Below are 17,312 nucleotides of genomic sequence, written 5' to 3'. Positions count from 1 at the left end.
GTGTCCACAACTCTCTGCAGTTTCTTGCGGTCCTGGGCAGAGCAGTTGCCATACCAAGCCGTGATGCATATAAGCAAAATTTGGGATCCTCATTGCTCTTTCATTCAAAATACATGTGTGCAAATATTTTAATTAATGACTTTGGTTTAACCAATCAGTGTAAAGGATATAAAAATAAGCATGATGTGGTCAAATTACCATTTTTTGTACATCCTTCTGCAGCTCCTCATCTGCCTCCGAGTCTTTTTGGAATCAGAGGACTTTTTCATCGCCCTCCGCATTTGACACATATTTCCTGACCTGCTGCAGCTACCCACTCCAGCAATGTTAGTGGGGCCCAAATGAGTAAGGATCTGGTGGAACTTATTTCTGCTGTACTTTATGACCATTTATGAGTGGAGACCTACCATATGATAGAGGATTTGAGGTGTGACTAGCTGATGCTGTCTGACTACAGCCATCTACCAAGCCTTTCTATATGGCAGCTTGATGTTGTAATGCTCCTGCTTAAATAACTTACTTCTGCTTGGCCCCAAATTTGCAGCATTAAGAACTCAAAGGTTGTTCCCATTCTGACAAGAGATTCCTTATTGCATTCAAGGAATATATTTTTAAAAGGAAAAAGAAAGTACTGATTCCAACAGATCCATTTCCACTTTGCCTCCCAGCCTTTTCATTCAATGTGTAGCTTTGCCTCACTTTTCACATATATATTTGCCTGTTTTTCATTGATATTCAAAGTGTTAGTAAGCAAATATGTATTGTTTTATTGCTTGTAGCTCTGATGGTAAGAGTCAGAATTGAATCTGTGATGTATTGATAAGTATGGGTCAATAAGAAGTTTTACACCGCCATATAGTTTGAAGAAGGAAACCTAAATTTGATTCAGCATGAATTTGTATTGGCTTGCTTAGTTTTCACCATAGATATTGGAATATTTGCTCATGGACTCAGCATTTGCAAATATAAATAAAAGCGTGGCGACACTTGCGGGCTGCCCCCAGAACACTCTACGCAAAAGATGCATTTCGCTGTGTGTTTTGATGTACATGTGACTAATAAAGATATCTTATTTTCATTTACTGCAGTACAGTCATTACTTATCACATATTACTTGAACATTTTTGAACAAATCTTAATTCTGATGAAGTAATTAATCCATTAATGACTAATGGCCAATTAGTGAAATATCCACACATCATCATCTTTTTCTTGCTAGTTATTTGCAAGCCAACTATTCACACCAACTATTTTTCTTACTTCTACTTTAACATGTATGAACAATTGTCAACAGGAGGATTGTTGATTCATGCAACTTCCATACTTTCCCCTCCCACTGTTGACTGTATTTTGGCATTTCAACCTACATTGTGGCCAAGTGTTTGTTTGTTGGGCCCAGATTTTAATAAACAAATCAATTGATTGATAATAAATTTAACGATGGAAAAAAATCGAAGTGGACATTCCAAAAACGAAGAAAAGATGTGTAACTGTCATTTATTTTGTTGTAAACATGAGGGAGTATATTCTGGCATGAGGCAAAAGGAGGCCACAGATTACTGAGAAAATAAGGTCTCAAAATTCATTGACACACCTCAAGATAGAAGTTCCATGCAATTGAAAATTGATGTCAACTTTTCTGCGCACATTCCTGGAGGCAAAACAGCCTCCCTCACATTTTTTTCAATGTAAAATGGCATCAACAGTAGTGCAATTTTTTTTAAAGATTTCTTTATTAGTCACATGTACATCGAAACACACAGTGAAATGCGTAGAGTGTTCTGGGGGCAGCCCACAAGTTTCGCCACGCTTCCAGCACCAACATAGCATGCCCTAAACTTCCTAACCTGTATATTTTTGGAATGCGAGAGGAGTTAGGGAGACCACTCAGCTCAAGGAGAGGAGAATTCATCTACTTCTCATTCAGCCAACAGGACCAGATGGAGTGGGCACATGCATTTACCTGCATTGCCTGCTTCCTTTGAGTGCAGGAATTCAGAGACAATGCTCATGTCCTTACTTTCAGGTCCTCGATGCTTCATCAGTAAGGATGCGAGCATTGTCTCTGAATTCCTGCACTATGAGGAAGTAGGCAATGCTGGAAAATGTTTGTGTCCTCCCTGTCTGGTCCTGAAGGCTGAAGGACGAATGGATGAATCCTCCTCTCCTTCCTTCCGCAGATGCTACCTGGCCTGCTGGGTGTTTCCACCATTTTCTGTTTTTATTTGAGCTTTTCTAGTGCCTGGACCATGACTTCTATGCAAGGTTCAAGGTCTTGGGTCTTCAAACACTAAGTCAATGTAAAATTGTGTTGGCAGTTCAAAGTGAGGGTAAATTTCATCATTGATGCCTGCTCTTGCTAAGGGATAGTTCCTGAGATATGGGAAATGTTCTAGATTTTCCAGGATCTCCTCATGGATCTTTATTTGGTCGTTGGGGTGGGGGGGAGGAGGTGGCTGCAGGATCTTTGTGTTTAGTGTCAAGCAGATTCTCTTCTAGGCTTCAGTGAAGGAGTCACTGCTGATTTGAGACCTGGCCTTCACACGTGCATATGCAAGCATTGCTTGCTGAGGCTTAATGACTGGAGCAAAAGGCATCTTATTTCTTGAGTAGAGACAATGAAGGTTGAGCAGTATCCTGTTTGCCTTTAGATTAACTTCACTCAGACGAGGACCTTGTTGAAGGTTAGGTGCAGCATTGAACGAAGAAGATTATGAAGAGTATTGGTGTGCTGATCCATTGGTCTCGGGTGGACCCATCAGTGAGAATTAGCATGTCATTGTTAGCTGATACAGAATCGTAAACAATCCTGAAAGATAAATTTGAGAAGGATTTTCCACGATCCCTCTTGGTTGATGAAATCAAAGGCTTTTGTAAGGTCAATAAAGGTGACTGGTGCCATTGTCTACATTTTTCTTTGATTTTTCATGAAGGAAAGATTACATCCATTGTATGGATAGAATCTATCTTTGGAATCTCAGAGTTGCTCTTTGGCCATTGGGAGGACGCAGTTGAGGGCAATCTTGGTGATCACCCTCCCAATACAGACAACAGGGAGACCCCTTGATTGTTACCTCAATTGGACATCTCCCTTGTAAAATCATTCATAATTACAATGCCTGGAACATCCCCTGGCATGCTCTTCTCTCCTCACATGAGAAAGACAAGGCTGTGAAAGTGCACCAGAAGTACTTCATTGTTTTAATACTTCAAGGACTTGCTCTGCTTCAGATATCTTGTTGTTTCACAGCCATTGGATGGCCTTTTCACCCTCTTCCCATATTAGGCTAGAATTGAGTTTCGGTTGAAAGTAGCAGAGCTTTCTTTGCAGGGTTTTTGACTTTCCTGAAGCAGTATTTCTGCCCTTTTGCTGTTTAAGAACCAAACTGACAGAGCTGACTGAATGGATTAGATGATGATCATTCTAGCAGTCCTTGGCATCTGATATGACATGAGGAATTTCTGCACCCTTCTGGCCCCCTGCTTTGAGGATTCAAATGCTTGGATTGTGGATATCATCATGAAGGCTTGTGCTTGTTTTTTACCTGACGGTGAAGGGTTGAAGGGTGCTGGTTATGACAAGACTCTGCTCTAATCAGTTCGCCAAGAGGAGAACTCTGTTGGAGTTAGCTTATCACCTTTCCCAGTCACACTTTTCCAGGCATTTGTGCCCTTTCTGACTTGGGGATTAGTGATACCAAAGCAGATTAGTTCATCTCCATTGGGACCCAGGTCTGGGATTTTCAAGGCCTGAGTAAATTTCTTTTTTTTCTTTCATTACTTCCAGGGTTGGGATGTATGCACTGAAGGCCATAGCATGCTGGTTCCATATCACAGTGAGGCATTTGCTTATTCCACAGGAAGAGTCACTGGGTCACAAGACCAGCTCAAACTTGATGACAAAACTAACCTCTGAAGATGGCATTCCCTCTCAAGCTTGCTCTTACAGAAGAAGATGGATGTTCTGGGCAGCATTGTTAATGTGGGAGTGTTTGAGTTCCTGGGCTATGATAGTCTGTCACTGTAGGGGATTCCAGATCCCAAACATTCTTGACATTCCAGGTCTTAAATTTCATTTTGAGGAGTAGATGATTCTTGTGCGTAAATTCTTGTCATGGGGTAATCTTTGCAACACAGCTAACAAAAGGGTTGAGGTATTGTTCCAAGGGCAAGGGGGTCCAAGCTGTTTGGATGATTATATCCTCATGATCTGCAGCAATAGTAACCTCTGCTCCACCCTCAAAGTTAATGATGCTCAGTCTTGATTGGGACAGACTACAAATACGATATGCTAAAATGTACAGCAGCACACACCAGGGCTGAGTTGGGTAACACATTGCACCTTAATAGAGTGTTTGGAAATAATAATTTTAACATCAAGCTAACTTTCAATACAATTCAAATTGACAAATATGCTACTTTTGCATGAGTGCTTCAGGGAAGTGCCTGCACTTTTACTCACTGTACATTACTGGAGAATGTCAATTGGCTTCAGAGTCAAATAATATTCTGCTGGTCCTACATCCCCTGGGCTGTGCATTATAAGATTCTTGTGTGTAATTTGACTATATTCTAGTTTCTTTGAGTTAATTGATGATTCTTTATTTGCCCCACCTGATCCCATGATTAATTTAACTGATGATTCCAGAGAAGAGGGAAATCAGCAGTCATTAAGTTGTATTCAAAACACAATAAACTGCTGGAAACCTAAAATAAAAATTAAAATGCCAGAAACATTCAGTAGGTCATGCAGCAACTATGGTGAGAAAACAGAGGTACTGGTTCGGACTGATGACCTTTCAAGAAACTGGACTATCTGAAATATACCTGATTTTGTTTTAGTTAGGCTTTCCTGTATGCAATAAAGTTTGAATATGATCTGAATTTTCATTGTCAGTAAAATCAGGAATACTAAAAAATTAATTTTACAAGAAATTAACCATCAGTAAAACCAGGAATACAAACAAAAATCGACAAGAGGTCACCCCTAAAGGAGATTCTCAACTGCAGCTGATGATTGCTCTGTACGTTGGGGCTAGATCGTCAAGAATCCCTGGAGTAACAGTAATAGCTAAGAATGGATTTCCAAAACATTTCCTTGGTTGTTCCACTACTTTTCTCTGAAGTGGAAGATGAAGGAAACCTCAAGGAAAATATTCCCTGAACCTTCCTGTTGCAAGATTTAGTTATGTTTTGAGTCTGCTATTTTGTTTGGCATATCTATCTAGCCATTTATCTCTCTGTCAGGAAGTTCTTCCAAAGCGCAGTATTTTTAATTTTGGTAAAATTAAGGTCACTCAGCATGTGTTTGTTCATTAGCGTACCAAATCAAATAGTTTGCTTAAACAGTATTCTCTGCTGTCAGCAAAACTAACCTGCTCACAATTTGCTTCTTGTCTCCATGTCATTTACATAGGTTAGAAACATAAGGCCTTCAAGCATTGTTTCTTACAAATCTCACACAATATTCCCTCTACGATATAACATGGTTTATCTCAACTGTGTCATGTTAACTAGTTTGCCCTGCAGTGATTTACATCTATCCTATGATTAAATTGTTTTTGTGTAAGTGTCACATCCACCTGCCCTTTAGAATAGAGTTCACTGTTTTATCTGCAATAGTCCAAGGGAGGAACAGCTTGAAATATCCTTGAGTTGAGTGGTAAAGGAAAGACTAAGAGAATAATTCAGAGAATGATCTTTTGAACTCTCATCAAAGTGTTGCATGCTTGCCAAGGTTAGGATATCATTTTAAAATATAACTTCATGCTTTGTATGTTTCTGTTAAGCCACAAATGATTTCCCATTGCTGATCTTGTTCTGCAATTTACTCTCTTTTGTTCTGTAACTCACTCTAAGCATGTACTGAAGCCAGGAAAGATAACATGTCAATGAAAGTGAAAATCAAAAAACAAACTGCAGATGCTGGACATCTAAAACAAAAACAAAAAATGCTGGAAATACTCAGCAGGTCAGGCTGCATCTGTGTGAAGAGAGACAGAGTCAACATATCAGGTCAGAGACTCTTAGTCAGGACTAAAAAGGAGACAAAAGAAGCTTGTATAGCTGCAGTGAGGGTGGAGGAGTGGGGTGTCTCTGATAGGGTAAAATTGGTGTGACCGTGGGGATAAGCTACAAATACAGTCATCTGGTCAGTGACTGAATGCGGGTGTAAGAAATTGCAGATGCTGGAATCTGAAGCAAAAAAAAAACAAACTGCTGGAGGAACTCAGCGGGTTGAGTAGCATCTGTAGGGGTGTGGACAAAGGGAGAGGGAATTGTTGATGTTTTGGGTCGAGGCACTGCCTCAGGACTGAGAATATAGATGGAAAATAGCCAATATGTAGAAGAGAGGGAGAGGGGTGAGACAAGGGCCAGAAGGTGACAGGTGGACCAAGGAGGGGTGAGGAATAGTGGGCAGATGGATCCAGGTGGGGGATGGAGTTGGGAGACACAGGCAGGTGGGTGATAATGGGAAGCAGATAAGGAAAAATAAAAGGCAGGTGGAACCAGGCGAGGGGAGGATGAAGGTGGAGACAGAGGCTGAAGGGTGATAAGTGGGAACCCACACTCTCTCATGTTTCTGTCCTTCTCACAACTTAGCTTTACTCTTGGGACAAAACAATAATCCTGGTCTGAGTGGTCCACTCAGCTTTCACCATTGTTACCTCTTGTCTGGAAGTAGATATAGAAACCATGTTGCCTGGGATGGAGCATTTCTATTATGAGGAGAGAGTGGAGAGGCTAGGTCTGTTCTCCCTGGAGCAGAAGAAGTGATTGAAGTATATAAAATGATGAGGGGCAGAAGTAGGGTAGACTGCAGGAAACATTTGCCCTATATCAGAGGTGGATAAACCCATAGATTTAAGGGAGCGGGGAAGAGATCTAGAGGGGATATGAGGGGGACCTACTTTACCAAAGAGTAGTAAGTACCTGGAATACACTACCTAAGAGAGTGGTTGAAGCTGGCAGCATTTAAGAAATGTCTAGATGAGCACTTGAATTACTTAGGCATGGATGGCTATGGACCAAGTGCTTGGGAAATGGGAATAGTAGGAAACAGTGCCCACTGGTCAGTATGGATGAATTAGGATGAATGGCCTGTTGCCAAGCTGGATGTTTCTATGATCCTGTGACCATAACTGGATACACAAGAATAGAATCTGCACAAGGATTTTCCTGCTGAAACATTGATAGAAATTCCAGGGAGATGACAAGCATCTTCAGCATCAAATTATTTCTCCAGAGCTTACCAAAAATTACAGTGGACAAATCAAGGGAATTCAAGTATCTTTAATGCTCTTAGGATAAGGAAGATCGGAAAGTGAGGTAGGACCTTAGGTGTTGAAGGCTATCCAATAGCCTTTGCTAAAGGTCTAAATGTGTGAGAGATTGTCAGACCAGGGCAAGATTTACCTCTGGTAACCCTCATAAACTACTGGCACTCACCAATTCGCAGAGTGTGTGAAAATTTGAAAGGGGACTGGAAGGCTGCTGATATCTGACATTACACTGCCATGATACATATCTCCAGGACAAGCAAGGCAAATTACCATAACAAGGATCCATTTAAAAATACACCACTACAACAGTATATGCTTCAACTCATAGGGTCAGTGTTTTATATGCATACCAATATAATCAGGAAATGATGTTACCATTAACTGTGCACCTGTTGTTGCTTCGATGACATCAAAGCAATTTGAATTATCTCTACTGGAGAAAATGGATAATTAGTACTGCAAGTTAGAAGTCATTAACAAACTTGGGTCAAGTTATTTTGCAAATGGTATCAGTTATTATAACCTCCATTCCACAATCTATTGTGCTGCCTATGTCTGATCTTTTCCAATTAGCCACGATATAAAAATGAAAGGATGTAAATAATTGAAAGTAAGTGGAATGTTGTAGAAGGAACTTACAGAGATGCTTTTCAGCAATGTTGTCAGAGATTTTTCGCTTTGACACCATAATTGACATTGCATTGTCAGTGATGTATATGGATAAGTAAGGGATTCCCACCATGTTTTGACAGTGGAGAGGGACAGCTGTGAATTTAATTCCATCATAATTTCATTTTGTTTAAATTCATATGAAATTAAAATGGGAACCATCCAAATGGATTTGTTCAGGACAGGGAACTAAGGCTTTGGATTCAAAAATGCCTCAAACCAGCATCAAAATTTGCTGTGGCAATAATAAAAATAAATAGTATCTAAAGGTAGACACGAGAGACTGCAGATGCTGGAATCTGGAGCAAAGAATAAACTACTGGAGGAGCTCAGCAGATCAGGCAACATCTGTGGAGTGAAATAGACAGTCTACGTTTCAGATCGAGACCCTTCATCTGGACAGTCCAGATTAAAGGTCTCGACCCAAAACGTCAACTGACCAGTTCCCTGCACAGATGCTCTGTGACCCGCTAAATTCGTCCAGTAGTTTGTTTTTTTACTTTGGATCTTATTGTTCCGGTCCACAAATTTAAATGCTGATTTCTATCATTATCACTGTAAAATGGAGGAAATATTACAAATTTTAGCCATACCCTTGATATACTCTTAGATGTATTAATGTTAGTTTCTGCTACAAGTGGATCCCACATACATTAGATTCAGGGCCTGGATTTATGACCAAGTGTCATTGTTAGCAAAATTCAGACATGGTAGGTTCTGTGCTGACTTTAAAGTGAAATATGGTTTGAAAATTCATGTAGGCTCTGTAGCAAAAGTCTGAATGTAAAATCTGCTGTGAAAGTGCAATCAGGCAATCCAAATGAACATGTGTAATTCATAACTCAAACACCACAAATGTGTTCTCATGATGATTTAAATGTAAAGAGAACAGGCAGCATCGGAGTAGGGCTGGAGATCACAAGGTAAGCATAAGTTTCTATCCAAACTGTAGTTAATATTGTTCTGTGCTGAAAACATTTACACCTGAGCAATACTATCTGCATCTTCAGTTGACATACTGGATCTTGAGAGATAACAGAGAGATATTAATTGGCCTTAAATTTAATATATTGGTGTGGCAGGAGAGACAGACTTGGGTCAACAGCTACAATAGTCTTGCAGCCATTGCAGGTTAGGTGAACACTGGATTTGTTTGTCAATGGGTACCTGCGCTGCAGCAATCTGGGTGCAATGCATTGAAACTCCCCTTCAGATAAACACAATCAGCGGCAGCTTGCTGTTTCGTGACCAGCAACTGCTCTGGGCAAAGAAGGTTTTGAATCTGCATAAAAGAGTGTGGATATTAGTTATAAAACAGTTATTATTACAACTCATTTCTTCTATGCTCTTTAATTTTATTCCATCCTGATGAAATTGCTCTCTGGATCACATAGAAATGGCAGGCCCAGCACTAAATTTTACTACGTTGACCCTACGTGGTCAAGTGGTAAAATTTCCAACTTCCTTTATCTCTTGCCACAACATCGATGGAAGGACACCACAAGTTCTCAAAATACCTCAGCTGTTCATAGAATAAATTTGTTTAACCACTTGGGAAATATATTCAAAATAACTATATGGGTAATTACCTGTCTGTTATAGTACAGTGGGGCCTCCATGAGCAATTACCTGCTACTAATGGGACTATTCCATGGAGTGGCTGTGTAAAGCTTACTCGTTAAAGAAAAAAATGATTTAAGAGTCATCCCACGAGCAGAACACTGAATTTAAGCTCTGCTTATCTGAGCACTCTTTAATGGAACTGTAATAATTGCACACATCATTTATTACAACACAGTTTTCAATAGGTGCATACTCTGAAGCTTACTGAAGGACATATTTGTTATATTATTCTTTAAACTTAATGTGGGTGGCATTTTGGAAATGTGTTCACTTTGATAACACAGGAGTAAGTCCCTCAACTATACACTGCTGGTGTCACCTAACAGCATGTAAGAGACTGTGAGCTATCCAATTTTCTTTCCAGCTCATATGAAAGAGATGAAGACTGATTACTGTCTTGTTATATAAATTTACCAGAAATTAACATGAAAAATGACTTGAGAGAAAGTAACCCGAAGGATCTTCACTTAAATAGCAATTTATATGAATATTCATTTCAGTGATTCTTTTGCTGTAAACTTCAAATTACGAATCACAAAAAAAAACAGCAACAGGGAAATAAAAGCAGCTCCAGACTTACTTTTCTTCGGTCGGTACAACTTTAGAAAAGAAATTCATTAGTATTTCCATGTAAAGGAGCTCTGAGAAGGGCTGTGTGAGTTTTCATGGTTGCAGGGTTTCCTACTTGCCAACTGTGCCTAGGAAAAATCATGATGTCATGATCGATCCAACTTTATTGCCTTAAAGTCTGAAGATCAATTGGAGCAAGGTTGGGAGAAATTCTGTTTACTAAAAGTACGTTATACCTTTGTTCACCTTTACTAATCTTTTCCATTTTACTTATCTATGGAAGCTTTTGCTGTCTACTTTTATGTTATGCACTACATTTATCTTGTATTAGAACCATAGAACAATACAGCACAATACAGGCCCTTCCTCCCACATATCCTCCTATTTTAAATTCTTCCATATGCTTATCTAACAATCTCTTGAACTTGACTAACGTATCTGCATCCACCACTGCCCCAAGCAGCGCACTCCATGCACCAACCACTCTCTGGGTGAAAAACCTCCCTCTGATATCTCCCTTGAACTTCCCACCCATTACTTTAAAGCCACACCCTCTTGTTTTGAGCATTGGTGCTCTGGGAAAGAGGCGCTGGCTGTCCACTCTATCTATTCCTCTTAATATTTTGTACATCTCTATCATGGCTCCCTTCATCCTGCTTCTCTCCAAAGAGTAAAGCCCTAGCTCTGTTAGTCTCTCCTCATAATGCATGCTCTCTAAACCAGGCAGCATCCTGGTAAATCTCCTCTGCACCCTTTCCAACGCTTCCACATCCTTCCTATAATTACCCAAAAATGATTACCCAAACAAATTTTTAAAATAATTAAAAGAAAGTAAAAATAAGTGAAATAACAAGTATTTAAAATAAGTAAACACTCAGCAGGTCCAACAGCATGCATGAAGAGAGAAACAGAGTTAACATGTCAGTTCAACGACCTTCTTCTGTCAGAAATGGAAAAGTGAATAGACAAGCCTGTTTTAAGTTGCAGAGAGGGTAGGGGTGTCAAAAGCAGAGGAAAGGTCTGCAGACAGAGACACTACAGATGCTGGAATCTGGAGCAATAAGCACAAAATGCTGGAGGAACTCAGCAGGTCAGGCAGCATCAATGGAGGGAAATAAACAGGACGTTTTGGGTTGAGATCTTTCATTAGGACTTCATCAGGACCCTTCATCAGACAAATAGGTTATCAAGGTAACAGGTACTTTAAATTCTGGGCTCTATCACAGACCTTCCCTCTGTTCTTTCCATCCCTACCCCTCTTTGTAACTTGAAGTCCGAGATCTATGTTATGTGAAGCATCTGATAGGTGGAAGTTCCAGTCCTTAATTTTGTCATCCTGCTGTTTGCTAAGTGCCCTCTTACCACTTTCTTAAGAGTAATTCCAATATTTCCCTACTCCTGATGTCAGGCTAATTGGTCTGTAGTTCCCTGTTTTTTCTTTACTTTTTAAAAAATGGAGTTATATTTGCTGCCTTACATTTTGTGGAAATTTTGCTGTGGAATTTTGGAAGATGAAAGCTAATGCATCCATAATCTCCATAGCTGCCATCTTCAAAACCCTAGTGTGCAGCACCTCGGATTCTGGGGATTTATCAGGTTTCATTCTCATTAATTTTCCCATTACTGTCTTTTTTTATATGACAATTTCTTTCTTAGAGCTTCTCATTTATTCTATAACTGTAGTATCTTTGAATCATAGAAGCTTACAGCACAGAGATGGGTGCTTTTGGTCCACTTTGTGCCAGATGACTGTGATGTCCAACTATGTTGATCTCATTTGCTTGCATTAGGCCCATATCCCTCCCTGCCTTTCCTTTCTAAATACCTGTGCAAATTCCTTTAAGTTTTTCAGTCTGCAAAGGACCCATGTGAACTTTGACTATTACTTACATTTTTACATATTGATGGAAGATCTTACAGTTTGCTTTTATGTTTCTCACTGGACTGTTGTAATCTACCTTCCTTTTCCTGATCAAGGTCACGATCCTCCTTTGCTAAATTATGACATTTTCCCAATCCTCAGGCTTACTGATTCTTTATTTTGACATCATCACACATGGTTTTCTTTGATTTAATATTTCCTTTAACTTCTGTTAATGGCCTTGGCTGAACCAGTTTTCCTGTTGGAATTTTTCTAGTGTAACAGGAGCTACAATACTTGTATACTCTGCATTAATTATTTAAATGTTAACAATTGCTGCTTCATTGTTACACCTTTCTAATTTAGTTTTCCAATCTGGCACATCCAACTCATGCTTCATGTCTACTTACTTTCCCTTATTCAAACCAGAGATTGATCTATTTTTTGTACAAGAGAAATGAATGGGGTTAGTGCAGAAGAATGATGCGGAGGTAAAATCAGCCATGTTTATACTGAATGGCTGAGCAGTCACAAGAAGCCAAATCTCCTACTCCAACTTCAGTTTCTTGTGTTTTTATGTTTAGAACATAGAACATTACAGCACAGTACAGGCCCTTTGGCCCACAATATTGTGCCAACATTTTATCCTGCTCTAAGATCTATCAAACCCTTCCCTCCCACATAGCCCTCCATTTCTCTATCATTCATGTGTCTATCTCTTAAATGTGCCTAATGCATCTGCCCCCACAACCTCTGCTGGCAGCGCATTTCCCCACTCTCTGCGTAAAAAAACTTAGCCCTGACATCCCCTCTATATCTTCCTTAAAATTATGACCCCTCGTGTTAGCCATTGTCGCCCTGGGAAAAAGTCTCTGATTGTCCACTCGATCTATGCTTCTAGAGGCTTAGCCTCAGTGGTATATCTCTGAGGCCTAGTTGCCGTGCTGAGCTTGCAACACCTCAAGGGTTGCCAGTCAAATGCAGGGGGTCAACTCAATCAACTTTCAGCATATGGAAAAATTGTCCAGAGGCTGGGCCCTTCATGATCCAGCCTTGTCTGTTTGCTACTGTTATTCAAACAACAAAAAGTCAATGCAAAGTACAACACTAATTTGTCTGTCCATGAAATTTTGTTCTTTTTTTGGCAAGTGCTCCAAAGGTCCCAGTGCTCACAGTGGCTTGTCACGAACCAGCAACAAAAGAAACACACTGAGCATGATTTAGTGTTAAAAACTATTTTATTAATCACTACTTATGATAATACGTAAAATAAAAGTAAAAATGTTAGTATGTTAGAATTCAAAAATGTTAAACCTCGAACGTTAACCCCAAAACTAAACTCTTCGTGTGTGTGTGGGTGCGGCAAAGTCCAAAACTCCCAGTTCCGGAATGGTTCTTAAAGTTCAGTTCCGCAAGCCATAAGGTGAAACATGAGCAAGGACTTCTTCAACAACCACCGTTGTCTGCAGATAAGACATAGACGTAGAGAAACATAGAGAGAGTACATATGAAATCCAAATGTTCCATGATGGAACCCAAACGACACTTCAGTGTTTACTCGGTAGTGACTTCCTCACCCCGAAAAGCATCCGAATCATGGTCGTCCACACACAAATACTTGTTTCCTTCTACAGGTCAGCAACAAAGTGAACTCCACCGGATTACTTCCAACTTCCATACATGGGTTTCAGTGGCAAACACAGTTATTGTTTCTCATCCATCGATAGAGAAAACAAGCAGGCTGGTGTCTCTCTCCCTTCTCTCTCTCTCTCCTTCTTCTTCTTCTAACCTCTTCAACAACGTCATTACGTCCTTTATCTTCTATTGACGTAAGCACGCCCCACACACACATACACACACACTCTCTATCTTAAAGGGACTTTCACTGAGTCCGTAACAGGCTGAACCGAATCAAAGACGTGTATTGACATTGCATTACTGGCACAATGATTTGCAGTAAAGATTGAAACTAAGACCCAGTGCAAATAATTGATTGTGATTGAGCATCGGCCGTGGTCTTATTGATTGGTAGATGAGGCTTAATGGGTCAAGGGTCTGACTCCTGTGTGTAATTCATATGTTTGTATCACAACATACCAGAGATCAGTATTGATTTTCTTCTGCTGATGTGAAAACCAAAACTGATGGGGGTGTTTGAAGTGGGAGATGAGGTGGAATTGTTGTTGCAGACCTTTAAATAATGCTGTTAACATTGTCTTTCAGACAACATCTGTATTAAGGACAGAATGTCAGAAAAATTTTGCCTCACCTTGAAGAAATTGGGTAGATGCTCCATGGTGGCAATAAAAATTCAATGCTGTCAAACTTGCCAGAAATTTAACGTCACAGTAAGGAGAAAAGGAATTGCACGGGGTTCCAGCCGAGGAGCCAATTCGGATTCATGAAAGACAGTTTGGATTTACGCTTCAAGTAACTAGAACCAACTCCTTTCAACAAAGTTTTGAATGATTCTGATGACATCACCAAGATGCTGTTTAAATCTGTCATTGTTTGGTTGATAAGTACATATGCTTTTCCCAGGTACAGAGAAGCAGTCTGATTGCACATTAGTTTCCTTATTTTGTCAGTTCTTAATCATTGTAAGTTCAATTAGTTCATTTCATAGGAAACTCCAGTCCTTAGACTTAAATACTTATCTATCTTAATTACAAAAATACCAACGTGAGCAAAAGGTTTTTACAGTTTCACTGGTTCACCTTTTTAACTTTAAAACCAGAACGCTGGAAAATAAGTATTAATACTACTGTATTTAATAAGAATGCACATTCCCAGGTGTCCTTCATTTTCCCTAATAAACTTTTCCTGGATTTATTTACAGCAATCTCTTGCTGTTGCTGAATTAAAATATGGAGTCAACCTTCTTCTGAGAGTAAATATCCATTACACAGCTCCCTAAAGTGATTGTATTGATATCAGGCCATCTGGGAGCCACAACCTTTCCTCTGTAATCTCATCTTCAACTTCTGTGTTTAATTAAAATTCATTTTAAATTGAGGTGCTCAACTGTTGCAGATGCAAACCTGCAGGATCAGGGATCAGAAGTTAAAGGTGGGATTATTATTGAGCTTGTTTGCCGTTTTGATTAATGAAATCAACTGTTAATCTTTAGAACAGCAAAAAAGACTTCCACATAGTGAGAAGTAGTACAAAATTTGGCTTTTGTTAAAAAAGAAAGATCTCTTCATCAATTACATTTGGGAATAGATAAGAAAGAGGTATTATTAACACAGATGTGCAGAATGAAGTGACAGAAATTGACTGGAAAAGATCATTCATGTGCTGAAAGATGAGTGCTGCCACTTTCCCTACACCTGTGATTTCTCAACACAATGAACAATCTGTGATTTTTTCATACAATGGCAAAATGCTTAGAGATTCAAATAGAACATTTCCTGTTCAGATTTGTTTATTTATTTTGAATTAGCAGGTTTAGTTTTGCATAACACATTATCATGTCCTTGAAAAACAACACAAAGTACTTCAGGGCAATCACTTTTCACATCTATCTGGGAAGAAGAATAGGTTTACACTAAGACGTGGAGCAGCTCATGAAGGATAATGTGTATTTTAAAAGGCACCTCTTTTGTAAAAAAATATTTATTCAGCCATATTTTCTTCAGGGAGGAAGATGCACTGCATCTTTCTTGCCCTGTAAAATTTTACATCTGTCTATTATATATTTGTAAAGGAAAAAATATCAAGAGCGGCATTTTAATTTTGTGTTGCACTTGGAATGGGGCTTGGGTGGGAGGTAGTGGATTGGGCTCTCCAGCTTGTAAGAATTGATTATCTTCAGCAGCGCATGTGTATCTTTACACAGCCACTTCAGTTTTGGGCTTCGCGCCCCTTAAAGTAGATTGGGCAGCCTGTCATTTGATGTGGTCTGGAGTTAACTGCACTACAAAGGAAAGCTGAAACTTGACATGTTAGTGCTGCCCCCAGATTCATGTATTGTCAAACTTGGAGCTAAGAAAGAGGTAGAGGACCGAAGCTGATACCATGATCTTGTGGTTCAACATAGCTGAAGAAGTCAGTATGTAGTCCCATGCAGGTGATTTAATGACCTCATTAGATTTGGAAAGGTGAACATATGCACACATGTGGTTACAGGTGAATGTGTGCATTAAAACAATCCTCTCATTCTTCCCATCCAAGTAAACTCCAACACATCACTTTCTCACACTTACTCACCTTGCAGATATGCCCATCTGTCCACCTACCCTAACATTATGTCTGGACATTATAAAAGGTTATACCTCTTGTCTTGTGTCCCCCTTATCAAATGTTAATTGCACATCTCTCTGTACAACATATGCCAATATGATGATCCCTTTCCAACTTTATATTAGAATTGAGGAGTTAGGGAGAAGCAGTGAACTGGAAGTGACCTTTCAACCACAGCCCAGCTAACATTTGTTGGGGATTAGCAGTCTCCAATATAGTTGGGATAGCTGAACCCATGCAGGGAGATGGGAGACTCACAGCTACCCTGTGACAAAATTCTATCTCATTCAGCTACATTGCACACATTGTTCCCCTCTCTGTTCTGTGGTTTTAATTCACATCTTTGATCTCCACAGAAATTTTATCCATAATGCAAGATAGGTAGAGGTACACTTTGTGGGTACATAGTCACCATCCGCCAACAGAGATACTCACACCACTGGTTTTTGAGTTTTCACATGGTTTTTCACATAATACGTGAGCAAGAGTGGGTGGTAGAGGTAGAAAACATAACATTAAGACCCTGTTGGAGGGTTCAGGACCATCTTTTCTATATTGGAAACAGATAATGGATTCTGGAGTCTGTTAAACAACAGGGTACTTTTGAAGGAGTAACAATGAATGTGTGTAGTGGTGGTGGGCCTCACAGCTAGGCTGTGAGCTCCAGGGGAGTGATGGAAAGAGTGTGTTGTTATAGACCTTGGTGATGGCTTAACTCGTGAAAGCAGTGGCCTCCTGCATGGAGGCAACCATGGCAACCACTGTGGACTTGCAGAATATGAATACTATCCACAATGTCCAATTAAGAAACCTGACATGCAGCAAAGTGCTCAGCATCTTATTGTTGGCAGTGAAGTGGCCATGCATGGATGGAACAAAAGCTACCAATTAAAGTTCTTCCCCTTCCAACCCACTGCCCTTCTCTCTGTTGGAACCCTACATGCGGCCTCATGTCAGGATGGCCAAGATTGCCCCTACATGATGGTGGAGGAACTCAGCAGCTCAAGCAGCAAATGTGGTGGGAAAGGAATGGTCAACATTTCTGGTAAAGACCCTGCAAC

The 17,312-nt window shown here is 39.9% G+C and overlaps 1 protein-coding gene across 1 annotated transcript in view; it reads left to right on the top strand.

Moving 5' to 3' along the window:
• Positions 1 to 14,672, top strand: part of LOC127567371 (A disintegrin and metalloproteinase with thrombospondin motifs 7-like) — a 64,579-nt gene extending 49,907 nt beyond the window's left edge. The window contains exon 5 of the mRNA XM_052010219.1: positions 14,230 to 14,672. Coding sequence (XP_051866179.1) covers positions 14,230 to 14,411 — 182 coding nt within the window. The 3' untranslated portion in view covers positions 14,412 to 14,672. The remainder of the gene's footprint in view (positions 1 to 14,229) is intronic.
• Positions 14,673 to 17,312: the final 2,640 nt, after the last annotated feature.

This window comes from Pristis pectinata, chromosome 2 (assembly GCF_009764475.1).
Source record: "Pristis pectinata isolate sPriPec2 chromosome 2, sPriPec2.1.pri, whole genome shotgun sequence".
Taxonomy (NCBI): Eukaryota; Metazoa; Chordata; class Chondrichthyes; order Rhinopristiformes; family Pristidae; genus Pristis; species Pristis pectinata.
Note: the sequence above shows the minus strand (reverse complement) of the source record. Positions and strands in the feature narration are given on the sequence as shown.